At 40.1% G+C, this 23,617-nt stretch overlaps 1 protein-coding gene across 1 annotated transcript in view; it reads right to left on the minus strand.

Moving 5' to 3' along the window:
* neo1a (neogenin 1a) overlaps nt 1-23,617 on the minus strand; it is a 222,519-nt gene that overhangs the window by 127,762 nt on the left and 71,140 nt on the right. The window contains exon 2 of the mRNA XM_047363495.1: nt 9,095-9,418. Within this exon, the coding sequence (XP_047219451.1) occupies nt 9,095-9,418 (324 nt within the window). The remainder of the gene's footprint in view (nt 1-9,094; nt 9,419-23,617) is intronic.

Below are 23,617 nucleotides of genomic sequence, written 5' to 3' on the forward strand. Positions count from 1 at the left end.
GGGCTCACCACAAGAATTTTGTGTAAACGTGAAAGTGTAGATTTGAGTATGTCTTGCATTAGTAGTTCAGGCTGCTGTTGGTGGTTTTATAATGGTGGATGCACCATGTCAAAAAGCTCAAAATATCTCAATCTGGTATCTTGAAAATGATTTCGAGTTCACGGCACACCAGTGGCCTCACCAGTGAGCAGAACTCAATCCAAAAGAGCACCTTTGGGATGTGGTGGAACGTCTACGCATCCGAATAATCTGCAGGAACCACGTGAAGCTATCATGTCACCATGGACATAAGTTTATGAGAAAAGTTTCAGACATCGTGTCGAAATTATACCCCAAACAAATTAAGGAAGCCTAATGCATAGTGGCCAGTGAGAATTTATGCATTTGGAGACAACAGCAGCAACAAGCAATTACAGCAGAAAGTGTCTATAAATCTCAGCTACTTTGCACAGGCTCACATTCTCTTTTCCATAATCGCTCTAATTGTGCATGATTATGGCAGCCTATTATTTCTGTTGCCACACATCTTAGCAAGTATAATGCACTGATTTGTGCACAGCTGAGCAATGGGATTTGATGTTTCACTTGAAAAATTGTTCAGACGATGCAGTAACTCAGCAAGTACGGGTTTCTAAAGATGCCTGTTGTCAAAAAAGATCAGGGCCACTCAACAAGTACTGCAAGATGGTCTCCAAGCATTTTAGAAAAGTATGTTTACCCCAGAAACTGGTACAAAAACAAAGACAAAATGCAGAGAAAACAGCAATCGCTCAATGTACCCATTAATAACATCAACAGTTATTAGATTTTTTATTTTCCCTTTCATTTATGCCTACTTGTTACCTAATAATTATTGCAGCAGTGGGTGTTATGGAGCCGTCAGCAGAGAGGTAGAGGGTGGAAAGCATAATACTGGGACAATGAAGGCCCGGGGGAGGCAGTGAACTAGGTAAAGAGAAAGGACAACAGGGTAATTCTGTGGAAGAAATGAGACAGAGAGAAGGACATGGCTGAACAAGAGAACAAGCTGTGCTCATCTGGTAGAAACACAAGATGAGTGGAGAACAAGCCTGTTTGAGTGGCTGGGCATCCAAACTGCACTTAACTGTGTAGAGCTCTTGTTGTACATTTGTATGAGGACTTTTGGTCATTTTTATTTCATCTTACAAGATCAAAATCGCAACTGCAATTGATAATCTTAATCTAAAGTATATCAAACATGAGAATGCACACTGCAGGACTCCACATGGGTATAATCTGCTTCCATCGATGGGCTCTCCAAATAAAGCCACATTGTTATCAGTGCTATCTTAAATCATGCTAAATGTCAAGTGACCAACTCACGGCAGGGGAAAAATACAAACCTTATTGCTGTTAGTTCATTGATGTAAATCACTAAGATGTATGAGTTTAAAGAATATTTCCAATAATCAATGCGTGCTGCAACAATAGAAATAACAAAACAACAAACCAGTCAGCAGCTGTAGCAGTCTGTGACAGCAGAATTTATTACACCAAGATGAAGTGTTTGTTGGAGTTTTTTAGACCGCAGATAAGGGATACAGTTCTCACTGGTCATGTTTAATAAAGCCAGAGTGTCTGCTTATGTTTGAGAGAAAAAACTGACTCTGCAGCTGCTTAAAATGCTGTTAAGCTCAAGTAATATTTTAATAAAACCTTTCCTAGTAATGCTGGCTGTAGCATATTAAACCAAAGACTATATACATGCATTCTCTTAGAATATATGCAATTTGATAGGCAGAATCATGGAATGAATGCATGATTACTGGTGCAGATGTTCTTCACTCATGCTTTTACAACCGCAGTAGAGAGCTAAGTCTAACTGGACTTATTTGCTTTATGTTCCATACTCTTATTTTAGGTTTATTTACATCAACATGCAGTAACCCCCAGTGTGGGTCAAATGAGCTGTTTGACATAGAGGCTTAGCCCATAACAGGACATTTAATAATAGGTATTTTAAAAAAATGAAAAACATCTTTTCTGTTAGGGTTCAGTGAAAATACACCAATATCTCTTTAGCATTTTTCAAAACTACTAGACAACAGAGCTCTGTGGTTACCTCCATTGGCATCTTAGTGGCAGGTCAACTTTAAGTCTTTATGCTGCCTTGTTCCTTAGGTCACACTGTCATTTTTCACAAAACATTTCTGTTATAAGCCCACAAAGAAGAGTCCCTTCAGGAGCTGCCCCTGGTCATTCAGAAATCATTGATCAAGTCAGGGATACCCAGCACACATGTGAGCTTTTGTAAGTGAAGCTGGCATTGTGGAACTAGCATATGTAGTCATTCATAGATCCATGAATGACCAGTGTAATGGAAATTCTTGCAGTAAGCATTCCAAAGTGTATGACCTTTGGGTTACCTCACTCCTCTGAGCATCTGTGTTAGGAGAGGAAGCTGTAAAAGCCATTATCAGAAGTTTAATGGTTAAAACCCATTTGTTAGGATGATGTGTTGGGAAGGACAGATGGGTTCCTAGATAACTTTGTCACCTCTGAACCCGAGAAGGGTCTGGGGTCATAAAACACAGACTCTTTGAAGTTGAGATAACACTGTCATGTTCTGGTATAAATACTGTGTGTAAATGTTGATCGGGGCTCTGTTTCAACTGACTAACCTCAGTGACAGAGTCATTCAAACGCTGAATGCCTTTTCATAAAACTTATAAAGACAAAGTCCGGATTTTCTCTTGTTATGAGTCAACTTCTACCCACTTTGATAAGAAAATTCCACAACACCAGAGATAGCTCAGAAAACTGTTCTTCTTTGTAAGTTTTGGATAGAACAGTTTGGCGAAAGAGAAGGCATCACAGGTCTATCTTTAAATCAACTTAGAAACACATTAAAATTACATGTAAGAGGCAGACAGTAGGGAGGCAGCTATATTCCAAACCTAAAGTGTGGCAAGGACTTAACCACAGGTCTTCGTCAGTGCTTTAAGCCTAAAAGCTACCCTTGCACATTTGCAGATATGCAAATTACATCTTTTATGTGACATCAAAAATGTCGACATTAAGAATGTACCTGATTCTAGTTCTACAGAAAAATTCTAATTTAGTTAATCCGTACAGCAACACAAACAAAACATCAATAGAGCAATGTACAGAAATCCTTTTATCCAGCTCTTTATTCTTCATTTTATTTGTTTATCACTTTATACGGTAAAAACAAGCCAGACGTCCTATTATTTAGAAGACGTACACTCTGGTTTTAATATATCTACTCGCATCTGAACAAAATGTGTGGAACAACACAACACAAAGGGCTAGCCATGTAACAGCAATGCAATAACTATTTCAAACCAGAATGTCTGTGGGGTTATAAGGCCCCCACCCCAGTCAGAAGCGGATTAAAATACATCAAAAAAGGGATTAAAGAATCTGCCGACACCCCTAAATCCCCCAAAGAGCGTCCGACTGCTCAAAGGATGAGCATGCTTTAATATAAGGTGACACACATGACACATGAAGAGCACAGTGACCAGTTTACTACTCTATTTCTACTACTGTGGGGAGGGAGAAATTAGATCTCAGTGAAGCGTTATATTACAGCGAAATGACCTGTGGCTTTTGTTGTCTTTTTATGTCACAGCGTTTTCTGAGGACATAAAGAAGAGACGCACAAAGAAGGGAGGAAAAACAACAATAAAAAAGGCTGATTTATTTGAGAGTATGCTAAGATGTCAGAAAGGAAACAAAACAGAGATTTGGAGATAGGTGGAGAGACAGAAAATTAATTCTCCATCTTCAGCATTTGGGGGTTTCCCAGTTAAGCGGCAGCGAGGTGGGACTCACCCCAAGCGATGCTTAAAGAGGGCTGGGTTCAAAGCGTGTCGGTGGCAGCAGGTAACGGCGGAGTGGGAGAACAGCAGACAGTTAGAACAGGGATTCTCATTACTCTTGTTTCGCTCCGTGTCCCGGCAAACCGCCGCTGCACACCGCTCCTCATCCTCTGCCCTGTAATTTCCCTTCTCCCTCCCTTTCCCTTGCACAGAGACACAAACTGAATGCATAAGGCTGTGCATCAACAGGCCACACTCCCTTTCTCTTTCATCTTAACCTCCCTGTGTTTCCACGGTATCTGGCTGTGCACACAGACTAAAACATGCAGACTGGGCAACAGGAGCAGACACAAAGCATGCACACAAGACTGACTTCAGAGCTGAGCAATTTGGAATATAATAAAGTCCTAATTACCAATATTTTAAAGTGTTTCTAGATTGGGTAAATGGGGACTGAAAAAACAAGGACTGGTGCTGCTTTGATTTTCTACAGCCAGACAGGAGCACCATCATTAAATCACAATAAACTTCGCTTTCAGTTTGTTATCCCTGTCAAGAAATGTCCTGATATAAGCTAGCGTAGTCTTTAAACGTTTTAAACATCAGTGTTTGTGAAAATGTTTCATGCCAACCTGCATTTCTGATCTCTGATCAGAGTTTATAAGTAGCGCCACAAACGAGAGTCACACACACCATCTCAATCAAGATTTATGAATGTCCGTTAGCAACTTTAAGTCATGGCTTGCCAAATTTAGATGAAAAATTCAATTCAATTCAGTTTTATTTATATAGCGCCAATTCACAACACATGTTGTCTCAAGGCACTTTTCAACATGCGATTGTTAAAGCATGATGGGGGAACCCTGAGAAGGTGCTCCAACAAAGGGAGCATTCCTGCTGCAGGGACTTCAGCCATTTATGTTTCATGACTCAGATGATCCATGAGCCATGATGGATGGGACTGTGGGTGCAGGAGAATCTTCTTTTAGATTTTTGTTTGTTTTGTTTCCGTGCTTGTACGGCACTTTCTGCTGGTGTCGCCTCACCTATGTGACATGCCAACACAGCAGTCATACAGCTGACACACAAATCCACTTTTATACACATTAAACACTGTTTAAAGTGCAGAGGACCTAATTCTGTGACTTAAACAGAACTCAGTCGGGTTCTGCGTTTTATCGTTCCCTCTTCATGGTGTAAATAACAACGTTCCTTGGATTATGATTCATGCAGTGCCAGAGCTAGCAGGTTCCAGTGGACCAATCATCACTTTGTCTGCTCTTCGATCATTCCCTGGCTGATGATGTGATTGTTTTGCAGATCCTAGCAGGATATAAAATCGATACTTGAAAGTAAAATTTTGCATCCCATTCTGCCTTGTTCCTCCTAAATCAGCTTCCCTTGATTTATCACTCCTAAATCATCCAGAAACCTATGCAGTGTTGTCAACATATGGTTTGGGGAGGGGGTTTCTGCTGAAGACCAAATGTGAATTAAAAACAGATAGTCATACAAATAGTTGTGCTTTGAGCACCTTAGCTCTACTTAACAATACTCCACTCTGTGAGTTAACACCTACTGTCGTATCTGAGTCATGTGCACAGATTGCAGATGTTGTTATAAGGGTGAATTTTATCCAGTTATACAGTTATATACAGTTATATACAAGGCAAAAGGTTGAATGTGAGTAGGAGCACTGATGGTGCTCATGTGTGGAAGTGCAGATGGAGTAAGCAGCACGTCTCCCAGCAATCAGTCCCTGGTATTTGTCAGATTTGCTCCCTGCCACGCCAACCATCCGTGACTCCCTCCATCATTACATCTCAGAGGTCATGCCCACTCCGCCCCCGCCTGCGCCATCGGTCCAGGGTCTGATGGAGGCCTAATGGCCTGTTCTCTCTACACTGCAATTAACCGTTTTATTGGCCATGTGCCAGCAAGCTGGAGATACATCGGTGCCTACTGACATATCTGAGTCACTAGGTGACCTTATGTGTGTAAGCAGTATCATAAAGGCAACTGCCTCAAGTGTGCTTTAACACTTCATGTGCTTGTGCATAGTGGCTGATGGCTTTAGGTCTATGAATTTTTATAGTAAAAGAATGCCAGCGTACATATGAACATTCCTATATTACCTTACAGAGTTCACCTGCTGCATGGTCCAAATAGAAATTGACTGAATCCAATAGCCCATCATTGCTGACCCAGACAGATCCCAGTGGCTGTAATGTTGTCTGATATCTTGTCTGAGAAAAGCAACAGAACAGATCTCCACTGAAGTGCACTTCAACTGAGAGAACAGGTATGGTTTGCTCAGCAGACCAAACAAATATGTCCATTCTGCTGCTGTAAGAATACCAAGGACATGCGAGCCCACCTCCTATGTGCATGAGTGCCATAATGTACTCACAAAAGGCAGCACAGAAGGATGAATGTAAGTAAACATTGATAAAAACATGGCATGATCCAGCTGCAATGTTCCTTCACATTTCTCAACATCCCAAACTTTTCCAGACTTCTTAGTCTATTTTCTGCCCTTTTTTACTTTTAGCACAAATGGTCAACACAAATGGATTGGAATGGATGGACAGATCAATTAAATTATGGATGGTTTAATGGTTGGCTGTACGGATTGAGAGACGGATAGTTGGACGGCTGGATTTCCCAAACGTCAAGCACTCAAAGTAGCTCCTCCAGTGTCAGGACGTACCTTAGAATACACAACAGCACAACGACAATACCTTCTGCAGCGATGCATGATGTAATTCCAGATTCTTCTTGATGTGAAATTTGTCTACTTTATACATAACGAGAGAAAAAATGGATTGTTTTCAAGCGAGGCGCGCATGTGGGTATTCACGGTTCTAATTCATTATTCATGAGTACAGCAACACACAGAAACTCAGGGTGATAACATAGTTTGAAATGTTGCTGTATACACCCACTGCGCTTGGCAGGGGAAGACTGGAAATAGATTATTCAGTAGAGTCAGGCACACCGGGGACTAATCACTACTGTCACAATGCAACAGCATCGCCTGCAACAAACTGCTGCACTTGTGGTGGTGTGAGGTCCCATCACCACTGTAGGAATGCAACATTACCAGGTTTATAAAGCAGACATTAACCTCCAGGTCTGGTTAAAGGCTCTTCTCTACTCATCTTGGACATTAATGTCATTTTCATCTGGAGCTTTTAATGATTTATGTAAATCAATTTTTGTTCATGGTGAAATGGTTATACAGTGCACAACTGCAATGAATCTTAGAGAAATCTAATCTATTAATGAGTGGTGCTGAAGATAAAGAATAATGTTTTAGCCAGAGAATCTCAAGGACCTTTTAACATCTGGTTGGAGATAATGATTGAATGGATCTGGTCATTTCTTCCTGCCAGCATTAAAAAAGATGACAAGAAGTATGCTTGGAGGAGTGGAAGTGGTGTTTCAATCCAAATAATTGTCAGGCATGGTGGTCGCCCCATCATGCTGTGGCACTGTTTGGTAACCAGTGGTACTGGAGCTTTGTACAATGTAAACAGGATAATAAAGGAGGAGTGCTATCTCCAAATTCTTCAACTTCAGTCCAAATCAAAAGTTAGATGGTTGAAACTTACAGGCTATTGACCCCAGAACACAATTAAAGTTGGTTTAGGAATGGATAAAGCACGCCCAAATACAATCCTAATAATATCTGCGAAATAAACATTAAAAGTACAAAATTAAGTACACGTATGCCCAAGACAACAGTCAATGCTCTTGTAGTAAAAAGAACTGTGGTGTACCTGAATAAAAAAAAAAACTGAAATAAGATTTAAACACTTTAAGTAACAAAAAAATCCCCTTGGCTCAATATTTTCAGTCCTAACATAGTGTATTATTAACTTAAAATTCTAACAGCCATAAAAAGACAAAGAGTCACAGTCAACACAATACCTTCTAACAGGGATTCAGTGTCTGAGAAGCCAATAATATGGAGCCTCACTGTCAACAAGAAGCCTCTCTCGGGTGTCTTAGACCTGCCGGAGCAGGAAGCTCACAGTAAACGCATTCTGGGCCTCCTCCAAGTCCAAATTGAATTTCAGGGCATGAGTTGACTCAAAACACCTAATAATCCAAACGTCACTGGCTGTTCCCAAGCCGAGCGAGGTCACAGCGAAGGAGAAGCAATGAGAAAAACAGAGCCTTTGACAAGCTTTTATCCAGTGAGGAAATGCATTCGAGCTCCAGCAAGGTGAGGGGATTTATTAAAGATAAAATAAATGGTTTAAGGAGAGGAAAAGAAAACCCACAAAAAACACTTTTGTATTTATAGCTGCTATGTGAGAGTGCATTTATCCCATAGCCGTGCAACAGTAAACATTCTGGAGATTATCTAAAAATGTATGTTTTAAAGCTGCAGCGTTCCTATGATTTTGTTTTTTCAAAATTCCAAACTATTGAAATATAAACCTTGGAACTTAAAGGTTAACTTTAGTCCCTTTCTAATGTCCAGCCATAAACATTCACAGTAAATATACAAATTATTTAATTTCTACAATGGTCACACTTCCTCTATGTAGGTGCACCAACCAAGCAGCCAGTGAACACAATCTGTAAAGCTGCACCACGACTAAGAACCGCCACCATTTGCGGACTACAAGCGCAACGTCCACCTGCATGTTGTGATGATCTTTTTTTTAGTTTAATAAGATATAATTCCTTCCTTCTCTGTTGGATCCTATCATCACTACAATCTCAATCACAGAACACAGGGCACATTACTCTCCTTCATGTGTTATGATGATGAATAGGGGAAAAAAATGGAACATCGGTTCAAATACAGGATTACATTTTCCGTAAAAGCAGGATAATATGCTCCTATTCAGAATATGACTCAAGAGGTCTGAATGCTCTACTACTGGGCTAGCCAGTACCTGACAAGTTGTATACAGCAGATGCAACATCAGCTTGAATACCTGCAATAGTATTGGCACAATTTCTACCTTCACAAAGTGTTTTACAATGCTCCCTATTCACACTGCTGCAATGCAAAGTGGTGCAGTTGGGAGTAATGGCCAAAGCCATGTCTGATGGTGTTATAGCTTAATTTAATCTCTAATTCAAATATAGTGAATCAATAAGAACCAGCAAAAGTTAGAGAAGTCAACCAGCAGTAATACTGAATATGTCCATCCATTCAGTCCTCAAGATATTTCATCAGCAAACACAACCCCAAGCAACTCTATTAGGCCTCAATAGGTCTATGAACCTTCTTCCTATCATCTGAGTGGATGCTCTTCACCCCTTACCTGCCACAGTGAGGCGCGCTGTGTGGCTGGAAATGGAGCCCAGGTTTTCGATAGTGGCCACACACTGATAGGTGCCCTCGTCCGGCTTGTTGTGCTTCGAGTGGACCACGTGGGTGAAGAACAGCGAGCCGTCCGGAAGTATGCGTCGCCTCTCATCCGAAAGCAGGCTCAGGAAGGTGCCGTCCTTCTTCCACTCGACGCGAGCCGGCGTGGCCGCGTCGCTGCGCACCGAGCAGTTGAGCAGCGCAAAGTTGCCCCGGATGGCCTGCGTGTCCTGGGGCTCCACCGTGAACCAGAAGGGGCTGAAGGGCTGCGCTGCTGAGCCTGGAGGGCAAGAGGAGAGAGAGAGGAGATAGCTGAATATACAACTTTTAATGTGAGAAAAGGAGCAGCAATGGACGGCTATTACGTTTCTGTTTGATTTCTGTGAGGTCTAGCTGCAGATTCAGATTCTTTTTTTTTTTTACCAAGGACTGTAACACAGAAAAGAGAAAAAAAACTCCATATTTGTTGATGCTTTGATATGGTAAAATTGATGACAGTTCTGTGCTTGGAGCTATGTATTGGGTAGAAACAAAAATCTGATATTTAAGTATTTGAGCTACTGATCCCAGATAAGAGTTGTACTCCGACAGACAGCTTAAAAGCTTTAGCAAAACAGGCACAATACATTTGTTTATGACAGTGCATTAAATGCTTCCCTGGGTGATTGGTGCACCTCTAGATTTGCTGCTTCAGAGTCTGACATTTGAAGAGCTTTGACATGAGCAGTTTATTACAAAACTATAAGAAAGTAAGAAAGCTGAGAACTCTTCCAATTCCACTTTGAGCCAAAAGTCTTCAAAACCCAAGACGTCATCAATTCAAACGGGATATTTCGGAGCGCACTCAAAATAAAACAGCATTTAAGAACTTCAAATGGTCCAAGCACTCAACGAAATGTTCCTGAAGCAAAATATCTTTTTGTTCATTGCATCTTTTAGGCTGCGAAGCCTCTTCCATCCCAGAGCCTCCAAGAGGTATTTTATTATGGAAACCACAAGCCCCAGTGGAATCTGGTAAAAGGAGCTGACAAATTTAACCCAGGCGAGCCTTCCTGGCAAGTTAATGTCACGTCTCACTTTATTATAAGTACAGAGTAGAGCAATGGAATAAACACTCTGGAACGTGCTCACAATTTACTTTCCCCCAGCACAAATGGAAACACTGCACTAACACTGATCATGCCAAAATCAGAAGAAGTGCAATTCCTTTGCATTTGTCCTCATCCATTATTCAAGCTTACCCACCCAAAAAGTCACCCTAAAGTGATATTGTTTAGATAAATAACACCAATTATAAGTTCTGCAGAGACACAGTAGGGCTGGAATAAGAATCTTACAAGGGTTATGAAGATATTTAAATAATGCAACACATGGAGTGTAATAAGTGGCTGTGTTAAACGCAGTTAAAAATATGCATGCACTTCTCTAAGAAAATGTCGTGTCTCGAGGGGAGAGGCCAGGAAGAGAAGAGCTTTTAAACGACGCAGAGATAATTTCTCTACCTTGGGTCCCTGGTGTGGGATCTACAGAGGGGTGATGTAGTGCACAGACCATTACAGTGACGATATGGCGGCTTCTCTGCAGTGCACTCTGTTCTTATGAAAGCACAAACAATTACAGTAAAACAAAAGGAGAATATGGGCAAATAAAACAACAATCTTCCACTTTCATATTAGGGACTAAATGTAAGACAACAAAGCATTAAAACTAAGCTGTGCAATCTTCTTCACATTATCAAATGGATGGAGAGGACCTGAAGATTCTGTCTTAGTGGACACAGAAGGACTTTAAACACTCTGATGTAGTTCAGGTCAGGCAGACTGAACGGCTATCTGGAAAAAAACGACTTGCTTTTACGCACCTACAGCTGGTCCACAGGTGAATCTCAATAAATTAAAATATCTTTGAAAAGTTAATCTGTTTTAGTAGTTCAATGTGAAACTCATATAGATTCATTACAAACAGAGTAACATATGTGTTCATTCAAAGAATCCTTTCAAAAATGGAAGTGTTAATCATTTATCTTCCTCACCCTTTGCCTTCAAAACAGCATACATTTTTCTAGGTACACTTGCACACAGTTTTTGAAGGAACTCAGCTGGTATTTTGTTCCAAACATCTTGGAGAAATAACCACAGATCTTCTATGGATGTAGGCTTTCTCACATCCTTCTGTCTCTTCATGTAAATCAGACACACTCCATTCCAGTCTTGTTCTTCTTTACACTGAAGACAGTTCTTAACGACTTTGGCTGTATGTTTGGGTTTGCTCACTTCGCATTTTGTAAATTGATAAAAATAAACAATCATCATTTATATTTCTGATAGCATTCTTTGTTTACAGCATTTTCACACCTGCTTAAAACCTTTGCACAGTTCTGTCTCTCTCTCTCTCTCTCCCACAATCCAGCGCATCACCGTCACAAGCCCAAACAAACACCACTTGGCCAACCCCACTCCGCTCCCAGAACTCAGAAAAGAAACGGCAAGCAGATGAAAATAAGCATCTGCTATTAATATTTATAGGCCAATTTTACCTATAGGACTGATATGGTAAAAAAGTATTGACATCAGCCAATACTGATGTTAATGCCAATATATTGTGCATCCCTACCCAACATTCTCCTTCTTTTAATTGAAAATTTTAATATTACACAAGACCAATAAAAAAAAGCTCTTTAAATACTGAATTGTTATATTAGGGCATGGTATAGCCTATAACTCAAGAGTTAATCCTGAACTGGAGACATCAGAAGCGTGTTATCGGGGCTAAAAAGAAAAATAATAGGACTCTTTGTCAGTCGTTCCAAGTCCTCTTTTCACATTAAAGTAAATGTTGCATTTCTTTTCGAAATGAAGGTCCCAAAGTCTAGAGGAAGAGTGGAGAGGCTCAGAATCCAAGCTGCTTGGGGTCAAGTATGAACTTTTCTCAGTCAGATGATGATTGAAGTGTACCATGTTATCTCCTGATGTTGGTCCAGTATGTCTTATCGAGTCCAAAGCCACTGCGGTTTTAGAGCACTTCATGCTTTCTTCTGCTGAACAACTTTATAGAGATGCTGAATTCATTTTCAGATGAGCTTAACAATTGAAATATATCATTCTGTGTTATGAATCTTTATAATAAACATGTTTCATGTTTAAATTGTGTTACTGAAATGATTTTCTTTTATTATATTCTGATTTACTGAGATATACATGTATTATCACTGAATTGCAAGGAAGCATAACAACATCCAACTACAACAAAACGAATGCAAGTAGAGCAAAATTTCAACCTGGGGAATTTTATTAAATCTGCTAATGTGGACGAAGTAATGATTGTAGTACAGCACGTCCAGAAGTGGCCAACCATGATTTTAGCCGCAGCTCCCTGCAGTAATTGAGCAGTTTTGAATTATAATGAGGCAGGCAGCTGATTTCAGGAGATCAATAAACTCAGAGCAGGCACTCCTCTGTACACACTGGGCTGAAAATGTATTATAGTGATGGTGAACATAACAGATGGAGATAGACTCTAGTAACGGCGAGAGGAATTCTTCACTAGTGCAAACCAGAAGGAGGGTGGCATCCTTCATCATCTCTGCTTTATGCTGCGGAGGCTGTGGGTGCGTTAGAGCTTTCCCGCCCACGCTTGGCTCTTTTCCATAATCTTCACATGTCTCTCTATGAGAGAAGGAAACTTAAAGGCATCCAAGTTCCCAGCCACATCTGAGTTTTTTACTGATGGATGGATTTATGGATGGATGGATGGATGGATGGATGGATGGATGGATGGATGAGAATTTAAACAACCACCTTTAGCTGCTTATTATCCCCAACACACAGCCAGCGACTGAGGTCTTATAGCTTCAGCTCGAATTTTGGACAAAACAACAAACAATGCTCTTCAAGTCACAGACATAACATCCACTGTCATGACATCAGGGCAGTAATAGACCAGTATAAACCAAGAGCTTGGGAAAGATAATAGCAGGCTACCTGTGTTTCCACAACATCCCCATTTTCTCCCCCTTAGATCCATTTCCCACAAAAATGTTATCAATTTCACCAAACAGAGCCTGCAGACAAACATGCCAGCACACAGGAGCTCCAAACTGTGAATGTTGTCTTAAGTGATCGAAGTCCACATGTCCAAACATAGGAAGTTTAGTCAATGATGGACCCACAGCTCAAAGACTGAACAAATATTTTGCAGAAAAATGACATTAGCTGAAAAAGAAGCTTTTCCCCTACATTTCCATGAGGAGACTAAAGGAATCCAGCTAGATGACAGATTAATACACCTTCTTTTATGCTGCTTCAAATTATTTTTAGAAAATAAGACAGCGTGCATCAAAGTTCATATGTCACCTTTATCTTGGTTCCCTTTGGGAATGACATGTGACTCCAAATATCAGTTCAAGCTTCTAAACTCCTGAACTAAAAGCAGTTTCATTAAGGCGAGGGGAAGCCAGAGCAACATGTCTATGGTAAATATTAAAAGGTTAACTAGCCTGAACTGTCACTCTCCTACAAGGCTGAGGAAGACTAAATGAGCCAGAACGGGCCAAGATCTCAGTGGGAAGCTGGTGTGTCTTTGACTGACAACATCACTCTGGCAGACTGAAGTCAGGGTTCAACTTTTATCTCAATTTGAAGAAAAAGTTTAGTTTCTGCAACTAACGACGTTGAGAATTTTGGGTCTAAAAGCGTATTTCTAATGAACACTCAGAGAAGAGATCAGTGACAACTGCAAACCAAGACAAGCCTTCACGCTCGCATACATCTAAGTGCGGGGGGGGGATCTAACTTTACTGAAGCATACAAAAGACAAAAGGAAATGAGGAGAACTTTACAAATATGTGAGGTGAGAAGGAAAACCTATTACAATTTTCTTTCCATTTGCCTAATATCTTTCGCTATTCCAAAATTGGGTTGAAGGGGGTTACATCTCTCTGAGGGGCACCCAGACATCCCTCTCCATAGCAATACACTCTAGCTCATTTTGGGGGGATCCCAAGATATCCCACGCCAGAAGGAATAAAAAGCCCCTTGAGTGGTTATTGGGGCTGCCTCAGGGTCCCCTCCTAGTGGGACATGACTGTAAAACCTCCAAAGGGAGGAATAGCGGACTCCTTTTTATGCTCACTAGCACTGGCCTTACCGCAAGCTTCCTGCAGACAACGAAGCTCCTCACACTGTTAGTGTGATTCAGCCACCCTACAGAGGAAGCTACTTTCAGCTGCTTAGATCTCATGGCTATAGTTAGAGATTGAAACCTGAACAGGCTGGAAAGTTGAAGGCTTGGATTTTTGGTTGAGTGTTTTTTTTCCACAACGGCACATCAGAGCAAGGCTAATGTTACTTTGGAAGAGGCCCCAATCTGTCAATCCATCTACAGCTCCATCTTTTCACTTGAGAAGAAGAAACCAAGATACTTGATTGACTCTCTGACTCAAAGGTAACAGGTTAAAAACCATGGATTTAGACATAAAGGAGATGACTCACATCCCACACATAAAGGATATGGTCATGAGCCTTCTTTAGGTCCACAAAACCACTGTAAACCAAACAACCAAACTCCTATGACACCTCAGCAATAATGGGAGAGTAAAGATCTAGTTTGCTGTTCCACACCCAGGATGGAAGCCATTCTGCTCCTCCTGAATCCAATCTTTAACAACCAATAAGAGATAGAACATTCTTTCCAGTGCAGATTTTCTTCAACAATTACTGTATCATCCACTGACCAACAAAAGAAAGGTGTGCTTCAGGTAAACTAAAAAAAGCAGAAGGAAGGATTCAAAATAAGGAATATACAAGATTATCTCAATCTATGCATCAAATGCATGTGTAACCTTTATCTGATTTCAACTAAAGGCTAAACAAAGTGCATCAAAGAGGAAAGATCTGATTTCTCTGTGTGACCGGCCAATTACCGGTCAAGCCAATTAGGGGAAAAACATATTCCATTTCCAATCCCTGATCTGTAGAGTGGTGCATCTATGAAAAGTATTTCCATAATTAGAGAAAATGTAAAAAACCCAAAAATCAGCCTAATGACTTGCAATAGGCACATCTCTGGCTAATAACAGTACTTCTTTTTACTGCATGGTTGAAGGCTTTACGAACCGGTTTGTTAAAGGAGGAAGTGGGGAGTCTGAAACCACAGAACAGTGTGAGAGGTCTAATCTATGCGGGCGTGCCGGTGTTGCAGCCACCCAGTTGTGCTTGAAAAATAGGAACCCCCACACGGAGGCAACAGCGAGAAAATGAGGTTGTCAACTTGATAAGTATGGGCCGTTACCTGTGTCCTAAATCCACATTTCCCAGCAGTCATGAAAGGTTTGGGAGTCAAGAGTATGGTGGCGCCAGATATGCTGCCTTGCACTGCTGTTTTTTCAGGTTCTCAGTCGCACAGAGATGAGTGAGACTGGTTAGAAGACTGGGAGCTGATGGTGGATTTTCCATCTTGAGCCATTTTTATTTAAAAGCACATTTTCCAACACTACACTGCTTCCTATCACTGTGAGATGTTTGTGAATTCTCGCTACATCACACCAGAGCATCCCGATCTACCTGCCTGGCGGTCTGGAATGCCGGGTAAAGGAGTTTGCCTCAGTCCTCAACAGTCAAGAGCCAATAGTTGACTCATTTTTCTGACATGTAATCTACAAAAGGGATCAATTTCTGCTTGGTTCAGGCACCAGCCTAGATACAGTTTATGATTTCTGGCGATTACAATGTCGGCCTCTCAGCTTTGTGTATAACTGCATAGTGGGTGAGGGTTTTCTCTTCATACAAAGACCCCCTGTTCTCTCCTGTTCTCCGCCTGGCTCAGCAGGAAGCCTCCTCCCTCATTGAAGCACTGTCTGAGAGCCGTATTGACAGTCCTCCTCAACTGAGCTGTTCTTGACACAGAGCAGACCTCTCTCAGATCCTGCAACAGAGGCCCTTCTGTGGATAGGGACACAGAAATCCTGGAGTTCATAAAAAGCAAACACACTGCAAAGACTTGTACCTGAAGCTGGAGAAGTGATGCATATTGGAATATTTTTTGCACTGCTCTATATTACTGATTTATGTCATGCACAGGATTCCCAAGCTCCCAACTTTTGAGCAATGACTCAAAAGTAAAAGAAAAGTCATTAATAGCATATCAAAGATGAATAGAGATAAAAAGAGAGGAGGCTTGCAGGCTCTTTGTAATAAACCTTAGCACTTAATTCGCAGAAATCCTGCCTCTCTCATATTTCCATCCCTCCACTGTTTGTCCTTCCACCCTCAGCGTCAGGGGCTGCTTTAATGACACTAATGGAAATGGTTGTCTGTCTCCGTTTCCCTCGCAGAACCCCCCCTTTCATCTCCTTCATCTTTATACCTTTATTCTGTGTCTCATTTTCTGCAGTTTTTTTCATCCACCAATCTCCCCAAACTCTTTCTTAAAGCCCATCTGTCTCTGAGAGGCATCTGAGGGAAAGAATAATGATTCTAGGACCAATCACAGAGTGACTACTTGTCTTGAGTATGGGGGGGGAATCATAAAATCCCAGGATGAGAAATGTTTATTTAAGGAAAAAATTATCTCATACAAACTTATACTTTCCATGGTCACCATATGTCAAAATAAAATTACATACTTTTCTGGACTCACAATTCCAGATTAAAAAAAAATTATTTTTTGCCTACTTTTAAATCATACAACCTACAAAAACCTACAAAAACCAGAGACCATGGATGGATGGATTGATGGATGGAGGGAGGGATGGATGGATGGATGGACGGACGGACAAACGGATCCCTACCTATATTATTTGTCTGAAATTGGCCGCATGTATGTGCCTTCTATCTATTTTATTTATGTGACATCTTCCGCCTATCTAAAGAAGATATTCAGATGGTTGATCTCCATAAAGTAAAACATTGAAGGAAAAATTTTTTGGAAAGTATCAAACAAGATGAAAAACATTATACAAACTTATCTAGAAAACTTATCAGAGGAATCCAAATTTTGACTCACTCAAAACTAAAATCCATGAACAAATTTTATTTCTGATTTCCAGCAGAACACTCTCAGCAGTAGTGTGGCTACTCAAGCTTTCTACAACACCTGAGAAGTCTGAAGCATCTGACGACGATCAGAAACACAACCCACTTGTTCTGGTTTTCCTCAGAATTTCCCACGGCAGGAAATGAGACATAGGCTGGAAGCCAAGTCTTAAAGGAGGAGACAAAGTGACTCGGGAATCAGCTGCATGCTGGCTGTCCTGGGCTGGCACCCAGTCAATTGGCATATTGCAACAGGAAGGTATCCATTTTTCATCTGACTCACACTGAGATTTTTTTGTCATCCTGTGTGTTCGCTGCCACCATGAGACTCTGGAGGTCCACTGACAAGATGACAAGGAGAGCTGGGTCACTGCAAAAAATATCTGGGTTGCTCACACAGAAAGCTGTACTCTGCAAAGTGCTCTTCTAAAACAACTGTCAGTCAATGCACTGACATAATGTTCACACCAAGATGTCATAGCTCATTTTGGTATGTAGCTGAAAGTACTTATGTGTGATACCACTGGTGAGCTCTAACAGAGTAGCAGAACTAGTTAATGTTTTAAAGATGATACAGCTGTTATAAATATGTAGTATAAACATAAACCACTTAATTAGAACACATCACAACCTAATTCATCTAAAGCATGGACTGCAAAATAGACGTGGACATGATGACATCAATGACCGGTTAATTCTTCAGCATATGTTGGTGTCAAATAACCTGCAAACTTACATTACTGCCACTGTTTGAATTAAAAACAAGTTTTTTGGAGGACTGAATAACAAAGGTTCATCCTACAAAACTATGTTAGCAGCAGTCAGTTACTTTCAAAAATAACGCCTATGGCCTGCATTTTTAGCATAATTTAAAAAAAGAAAACTTGTTAAGCTTGAAATATGAACGCCACTCATGAATTTGCTCGTTTGAGTGCAGCTCTTGCCGACAACATTTGTGGGCAAAGTCATCTCGTCAGGTGAGTTCAAATTGGTAGTGTGCCGGTTTGCTGGGTCTCCAAGGTACTGCCTGTCTGAAAACATTTGTCTAGACTTCCTCCCTCACTATCACTACCTTTTTCATCACTGGCCACTGGTTTTAAATTGAGTTAAGTGTACCATACGTGGCGTCATCACATTTCAGCTACTTTTGACTGCGTTCTCAGTTTCATTTCTTCTTTTACATATTCCTTGACTTTAAACCTCAAAATTAACATGAACAATTGCACAAGCCAAGGCACAAATGAAATTTTCCCTTTCAACTACAGTTTTGATGTCTCAAACTTTTGATCTGGCTGTTAACCTTTATATATGAGATAAACTTACCCGAGAATCAGACACATAGTTCATTGAAGCAGAATACATGTTATGCTCAGCAACTCCAGTTGGGACTCAATATGGACTAAAACTGGCCATGTCATCATCTCTGTGAAGCGTTATGCTAACATACAAGCTAATAAAGCCTCTTTACTAATATCTTTCAGTTGAAAAGTTAAATCATTTTAACAAGTAGTCTAGTGTAGCCAACTGTGGTCTTACTTAGTAACTTCTATTGCTCCATCAAATCATTTGGTGTCAAAATATATTGTTTTTCAGCCGTCCTTAGCAGCAGTGTTAAGAGCTACTAGAGTTGGAACCAGTTACTGAGAGACAGATATCTGTGTGCCACATCTGTACATGCAAACTGATTCTGTCATAGCGTTTACACTTCACAATATATTTAAAGTCACTTCAAGCTGCATCGAACTGTAAAACTGAAGAGGGATTTTGCCGACAGACCTTATATGTTTACTCCCAACGGGAGAAGATCTGCTTTCAGGATTACAGAACCGTGTTCTAGAGCAAGTGATTATTTCACAGTGGTTACACTCTGAGACAGAAAAAAGTTACTTGGAAATCAAAGAACATGTGTAACATTCTTAGATTTTTAATGATTCAAGCCTGCGCAACCTGTCTTATATGAGAATTATCACATACGTACATTATTTCCACATACAACATGAGCTGTAAAGGAGTTTAAACTAAGATGACTCAAGTATACTGACGAAAACCAATATAAAATGCTTAGCATTTCCCTCCAAAAACGTTTACCTCATGGTTCAGGGTAAATAAAAATATCCTACTATCAGGCCTTCTTTTTAAAGATCCATTTGTAATAATCTGTTTTTACCCTGGGAAATGCAGTAAAATTAGAGGTTAAGTAATGGTGTCCTGTCATGGATCCAGAAAAGGCCAAAACAGTATGAGGGAAGAAACATGTCAAGGAGACACTGCACAGACAGGGAACCCTCTCTCACCTCATCTGGTTATGATAATTATCCAGCACTGATTGAGGCTCAAACCCCACCTTCTTATCTTTCTCCCCCATGGGTCCAACATAAAGGGTTGGCCCACTGAGACAACAGCAACAGAGACATGCAGACTGTGAGAGATGCTGCAGTGATGGCGTGAGTGTGAAAAGTGAGAGTAAAAAAAATCCTCACAGTGGATAATTGGCAAGAAAAGTATTAAAAAACAGCATGTTTCTTCAGTTAGACAGAGACCAACAGAGTAGTGGGTCTAAAGGTTAAAACCATCACTTAACGTCATGGTTTGAGAATAGGGTTAACCTTTTCTAAGCGTCCACCACAATCCCCACTAGGGCTGCAGGTGATGGTCTCTGCAGTCTTTATGCAAAATGCTTTTTAAAATAGAAAACAAAAGCTTCTCTTCTGTAATGAAAAATTAAGCTCTTTTGACCCACATTTAAATCACAACATCATTTACATAAAACGTTATAAAATCAGATGAGGTAAGAGAACTCTGCTGAATGACACATCTAATGTGAAAACCATGCTAGAATTTGTCCTCGATCGTGGTGTTTTGGAAGTTTTCCCCTTCATGTGAAGCTATCTGATCAGGCCCTAAACTCAGCAAGCAGCTGGTACACATGGCCAGGAAGTAGTAGAGTTTCCCCTTTCCTCCGTGAACAACTGCAGGATGAGATTGTTATCTGAGAGGAAAGAACATTCATCTTACCACCCAGCAGCTCCGCCTCTGCCCCACTAACCCCGATGCCAAAGAAAATCATAAGGCAGCAACGAGATATCATATAGATTTTTAAACGAAACACAATATTGCCTCCTCCTCCCCGTTTTTTTTTTTTTTTTTTTGACCATCACACTCACTCGCATAAACATATATACACACAAATGAAAGGAAATCAATACAATTGTGTTTGCCTGGCGCAGTCAAAAACCCAGCAATTTATCTGCATTGGATTTCAATGTCTTCTCCTTTGCTCATTTCGACCTTGACTGCTGTGACCTTTGCAAATTTAAATCTGGGCTCTGATACATTTTTCATGACCAAATTCCAACAGAATTTGAAAAATATCCCAGTCTACCTTATTTTTACAATATTTTTTAAAATTTACTGCATTTTTAAAAGTCTCAACTTTAAATACAAAATCCTCAATGGATGGATGGATGGACAAAAGGATGGACGGACGGATAGATACAATATTTAAACAATAGAATCAAGAATTGAATTTGAAAATTGAAACATTTCCCCTACTTTTTCTATCCTTATCAAGGCCTGGAAAGCACTAAAATTCAACTCCATACTTTCCCAACCTTTCCAGGCAGCATATAAACCCAGCTAAAAGAAGAAAGAAGACATTAATTAAGGTTTGCTCAGACCACAAATACCCACTGGGATTTGTAACAACTGGTTTGGTCTAATGTGCCCCATATAAAAGTGGAGTTCCTGCCAGACAAATCTCCTAGAGGTCATATCTAGCTGCAATTCTTCTCGATCGCCATCTTTGGTTCAGGCTCCTTTGAGCAGTCAAGTGTGACCAATCTGAGTCTGATAAGCCTGATGCCAATTACTGGTCCCAGACACAAAAACAGTCACAAAACCATTACAAATAATCTAAATCTCTACCCATGTTAAGATAAAAATCATCATGTAAATTTCAACTAATTACACCACAACTGATTCACAGTCTTTACTTTCAAATTCTTAACAAACAAGTAAAGAGAACGACTGGCCAATTGTCGTCATAAAAAAGGATGAAAGGATTTAAAGGATACAAAGGATTTAAAGGGATTTCTTGGTGACCATTTTGTGTTGTCAAAAGGAAAGCTTTTCATCTTCACATAAAAATCCCAACCAATTTTTAAAAAACATGCATAAATAAACAGAATGTTTACCGTGCACATAATGGTTGTCTCTCATTTTCCTCTTCTTCTCAGAGTTAGTTTCTTGTGGCTTCAAAGTGCCGTTAGGGGGCTGCTGATAAAAGAAAAGCTGGTTGCCAAGTGTTCACCGCAAACCAGAGGAAACCACTTAAAAGTGCAGGACGATATTTCTCGTCCTGCACTACGCCTCCAAAAATATATATATATACCTAAAATAACTCTGCACAAAATATCCAGGGCAGCCTGGAGATGCAGGAGCTCAGCAGGGAATAGTTTTCTGAAGACGGCACCGTAATGACGCTGCAGTTAGGTGTGGTCACTGGGGTTAAGTATCGGCACCAGGGGCATTGTTAAATGACAAAAATGAAGGTTATGTGGAAGCTAAAGTGTTACAGATGTCATCATGATCATACAGAAGATACCACAGCTCCCTTTGAAGGCAAGATGGCATGTTTTTTCTAAAAAGTACCACAGCCATACGTCTCAGAACTTTTAGGCCTGCAGACTTTCACCGGACCATTTACCATTTTCAATATAACCGCAAATTCACCAATGAAGCTATTGAATATTTCATCAATCGAAATACTCTACAGAATAATCTAGCCATTATTTGCATATGCGGTTCAGCTCAAAATTATTCATACAGCTGGCAGATTTTTAACAGCCAAAAAGGCTTTATTCCACTGGTATTTTGTCAATTTCTCTTTGGTGACAAGTTTCAAGTCTTTGAGGTTGGAAGGTCTCTTTGCCACCACTCTAATTTTTTAGCTTCCTCCAGATTCTCCATCAGATGTAAGTCAAGACAAAAAAAGGTTATATTATTTCCATTCAGAAGATACATGTAGGTAAAATTACTTTAAACTCAAATCTGACAGGAATACAAATAATTTAAGGTTAACTTTACACATTGTCCACCAGTGGTTTCTAACATGTATTGAAAGCTGCACCTTTTCACCTCAAGTTATCTCGTGCATGGAGGAGAAATCGTCCACCACCAAAGAATTATACTTAAGCCCAAAATAATTCATACCGCTAACATATTTCAGGTTTAAAGAAACCTTCACACTCTGGACTGGTCACAATCCTCTCATCCACACGCAAAATGAAATACTTCCATGTGTTTTCTAACAATTCATAAACGTTTCTAAAATCGGGATTGTTAATCTGTTTGTGCGTATCTGCAAACCGGAAATTTGGGGAAATGAAGACGTCCCAGACCGCTTTGTGCAAGGCTACTTAATTTTTTTGTCCAGTTTTTTTATATTATTTTTATGTATTTCACTATTATTTAACCTGATTATTATTTATACTGGTTACCAGTAAACAATTTTTTGCCATGTTTAGTAAATTTGTCCTTACAATTTTGGCATGCTGTTGAAGTCGAAGTTACTGCCACCTACTGGAAAAGCATGGGTATTTCAATAAATCTTGGGGGGCAAGTATTTGCCTTCTCATATAGACCAGGATATTTTTCTTTACACGTATGAATAAAAATGCTTTAAAATAATGATATTAGACTGGTGTGGTCTATCCCTGGGCATAAACTCTAAATGATCTTTTCTATAGCAAAAGAGTAATATCTGTGGTTGTAACAGTCTCAATGCAAAGAATTAGGTAGAAATGTAGAACTAGTGCAAAACTGTCTGCAAAAAGAGTGGAAAAAGAAAAGGAAAATATTCAGAGTTGTGTGGAAAGCAGCGTCCATCATCAGGGGAAGATATAGCAGACAAAAAGGTTTAAACATTAGAAGAAGCAAGAAAACCACACAAGGCATGAAGGTTACAGCTGAATAGAGTGTATTGCTTAGAAAGGTTTCTTATCAAATGAAACGACCTGGAAGTATCTCAGTCGCCATGATAAGAGACTGTTAAATTCTCTGAAGGAAGGGTGCTTCGGTTGCTTCGTTTTATCTTTCTTGAAACAGGATACTCTACACTAAAGTTCTTTAAGAAATGAGATAACTGTTCCACAATTCATGGAGGAAGAAATATTCAAAGTGATTGTTCTAAATTTCCAGCTGTCTATATGACCTCAGAGCGGTGGTAACAGGTTTTTAATGTGTGTAGAAAATAGCAGGTTAGGCCTTTTTATAACAAATTTGTTGTTGAAAGAAACAGCAACTCCCAAATCTAAAATCATAAAGCTTGTTCTATGGTTCTTTAAATCTGTGGTCCCCAGGCCTGATCCTAGGGGCACACCAATCTTTGTTTTAGATGTTTCCTTGCTTTAACACACCTCTTTAAGTTAATAGGTAATTAACAAGCCCTG

The sequence above is a fragment of the Girardinichthys multiradiatus genome, chromosome 4 (assembly GCF_021462225.1).
Source record: "Girardinichthys multiradiatus isolate DD_20200921_A chromosome 4, DD_fGirMul_XY1, whole genome shotgun sequence".
In the NCBI taxonomy this organism is placed as follows: Eukaryota; Metazoa; Chordata; class Actinopteri; order Cyprinodontiformes; family Goodeidae; genus Girardinichthys; species Girardinichthys multiradiatus.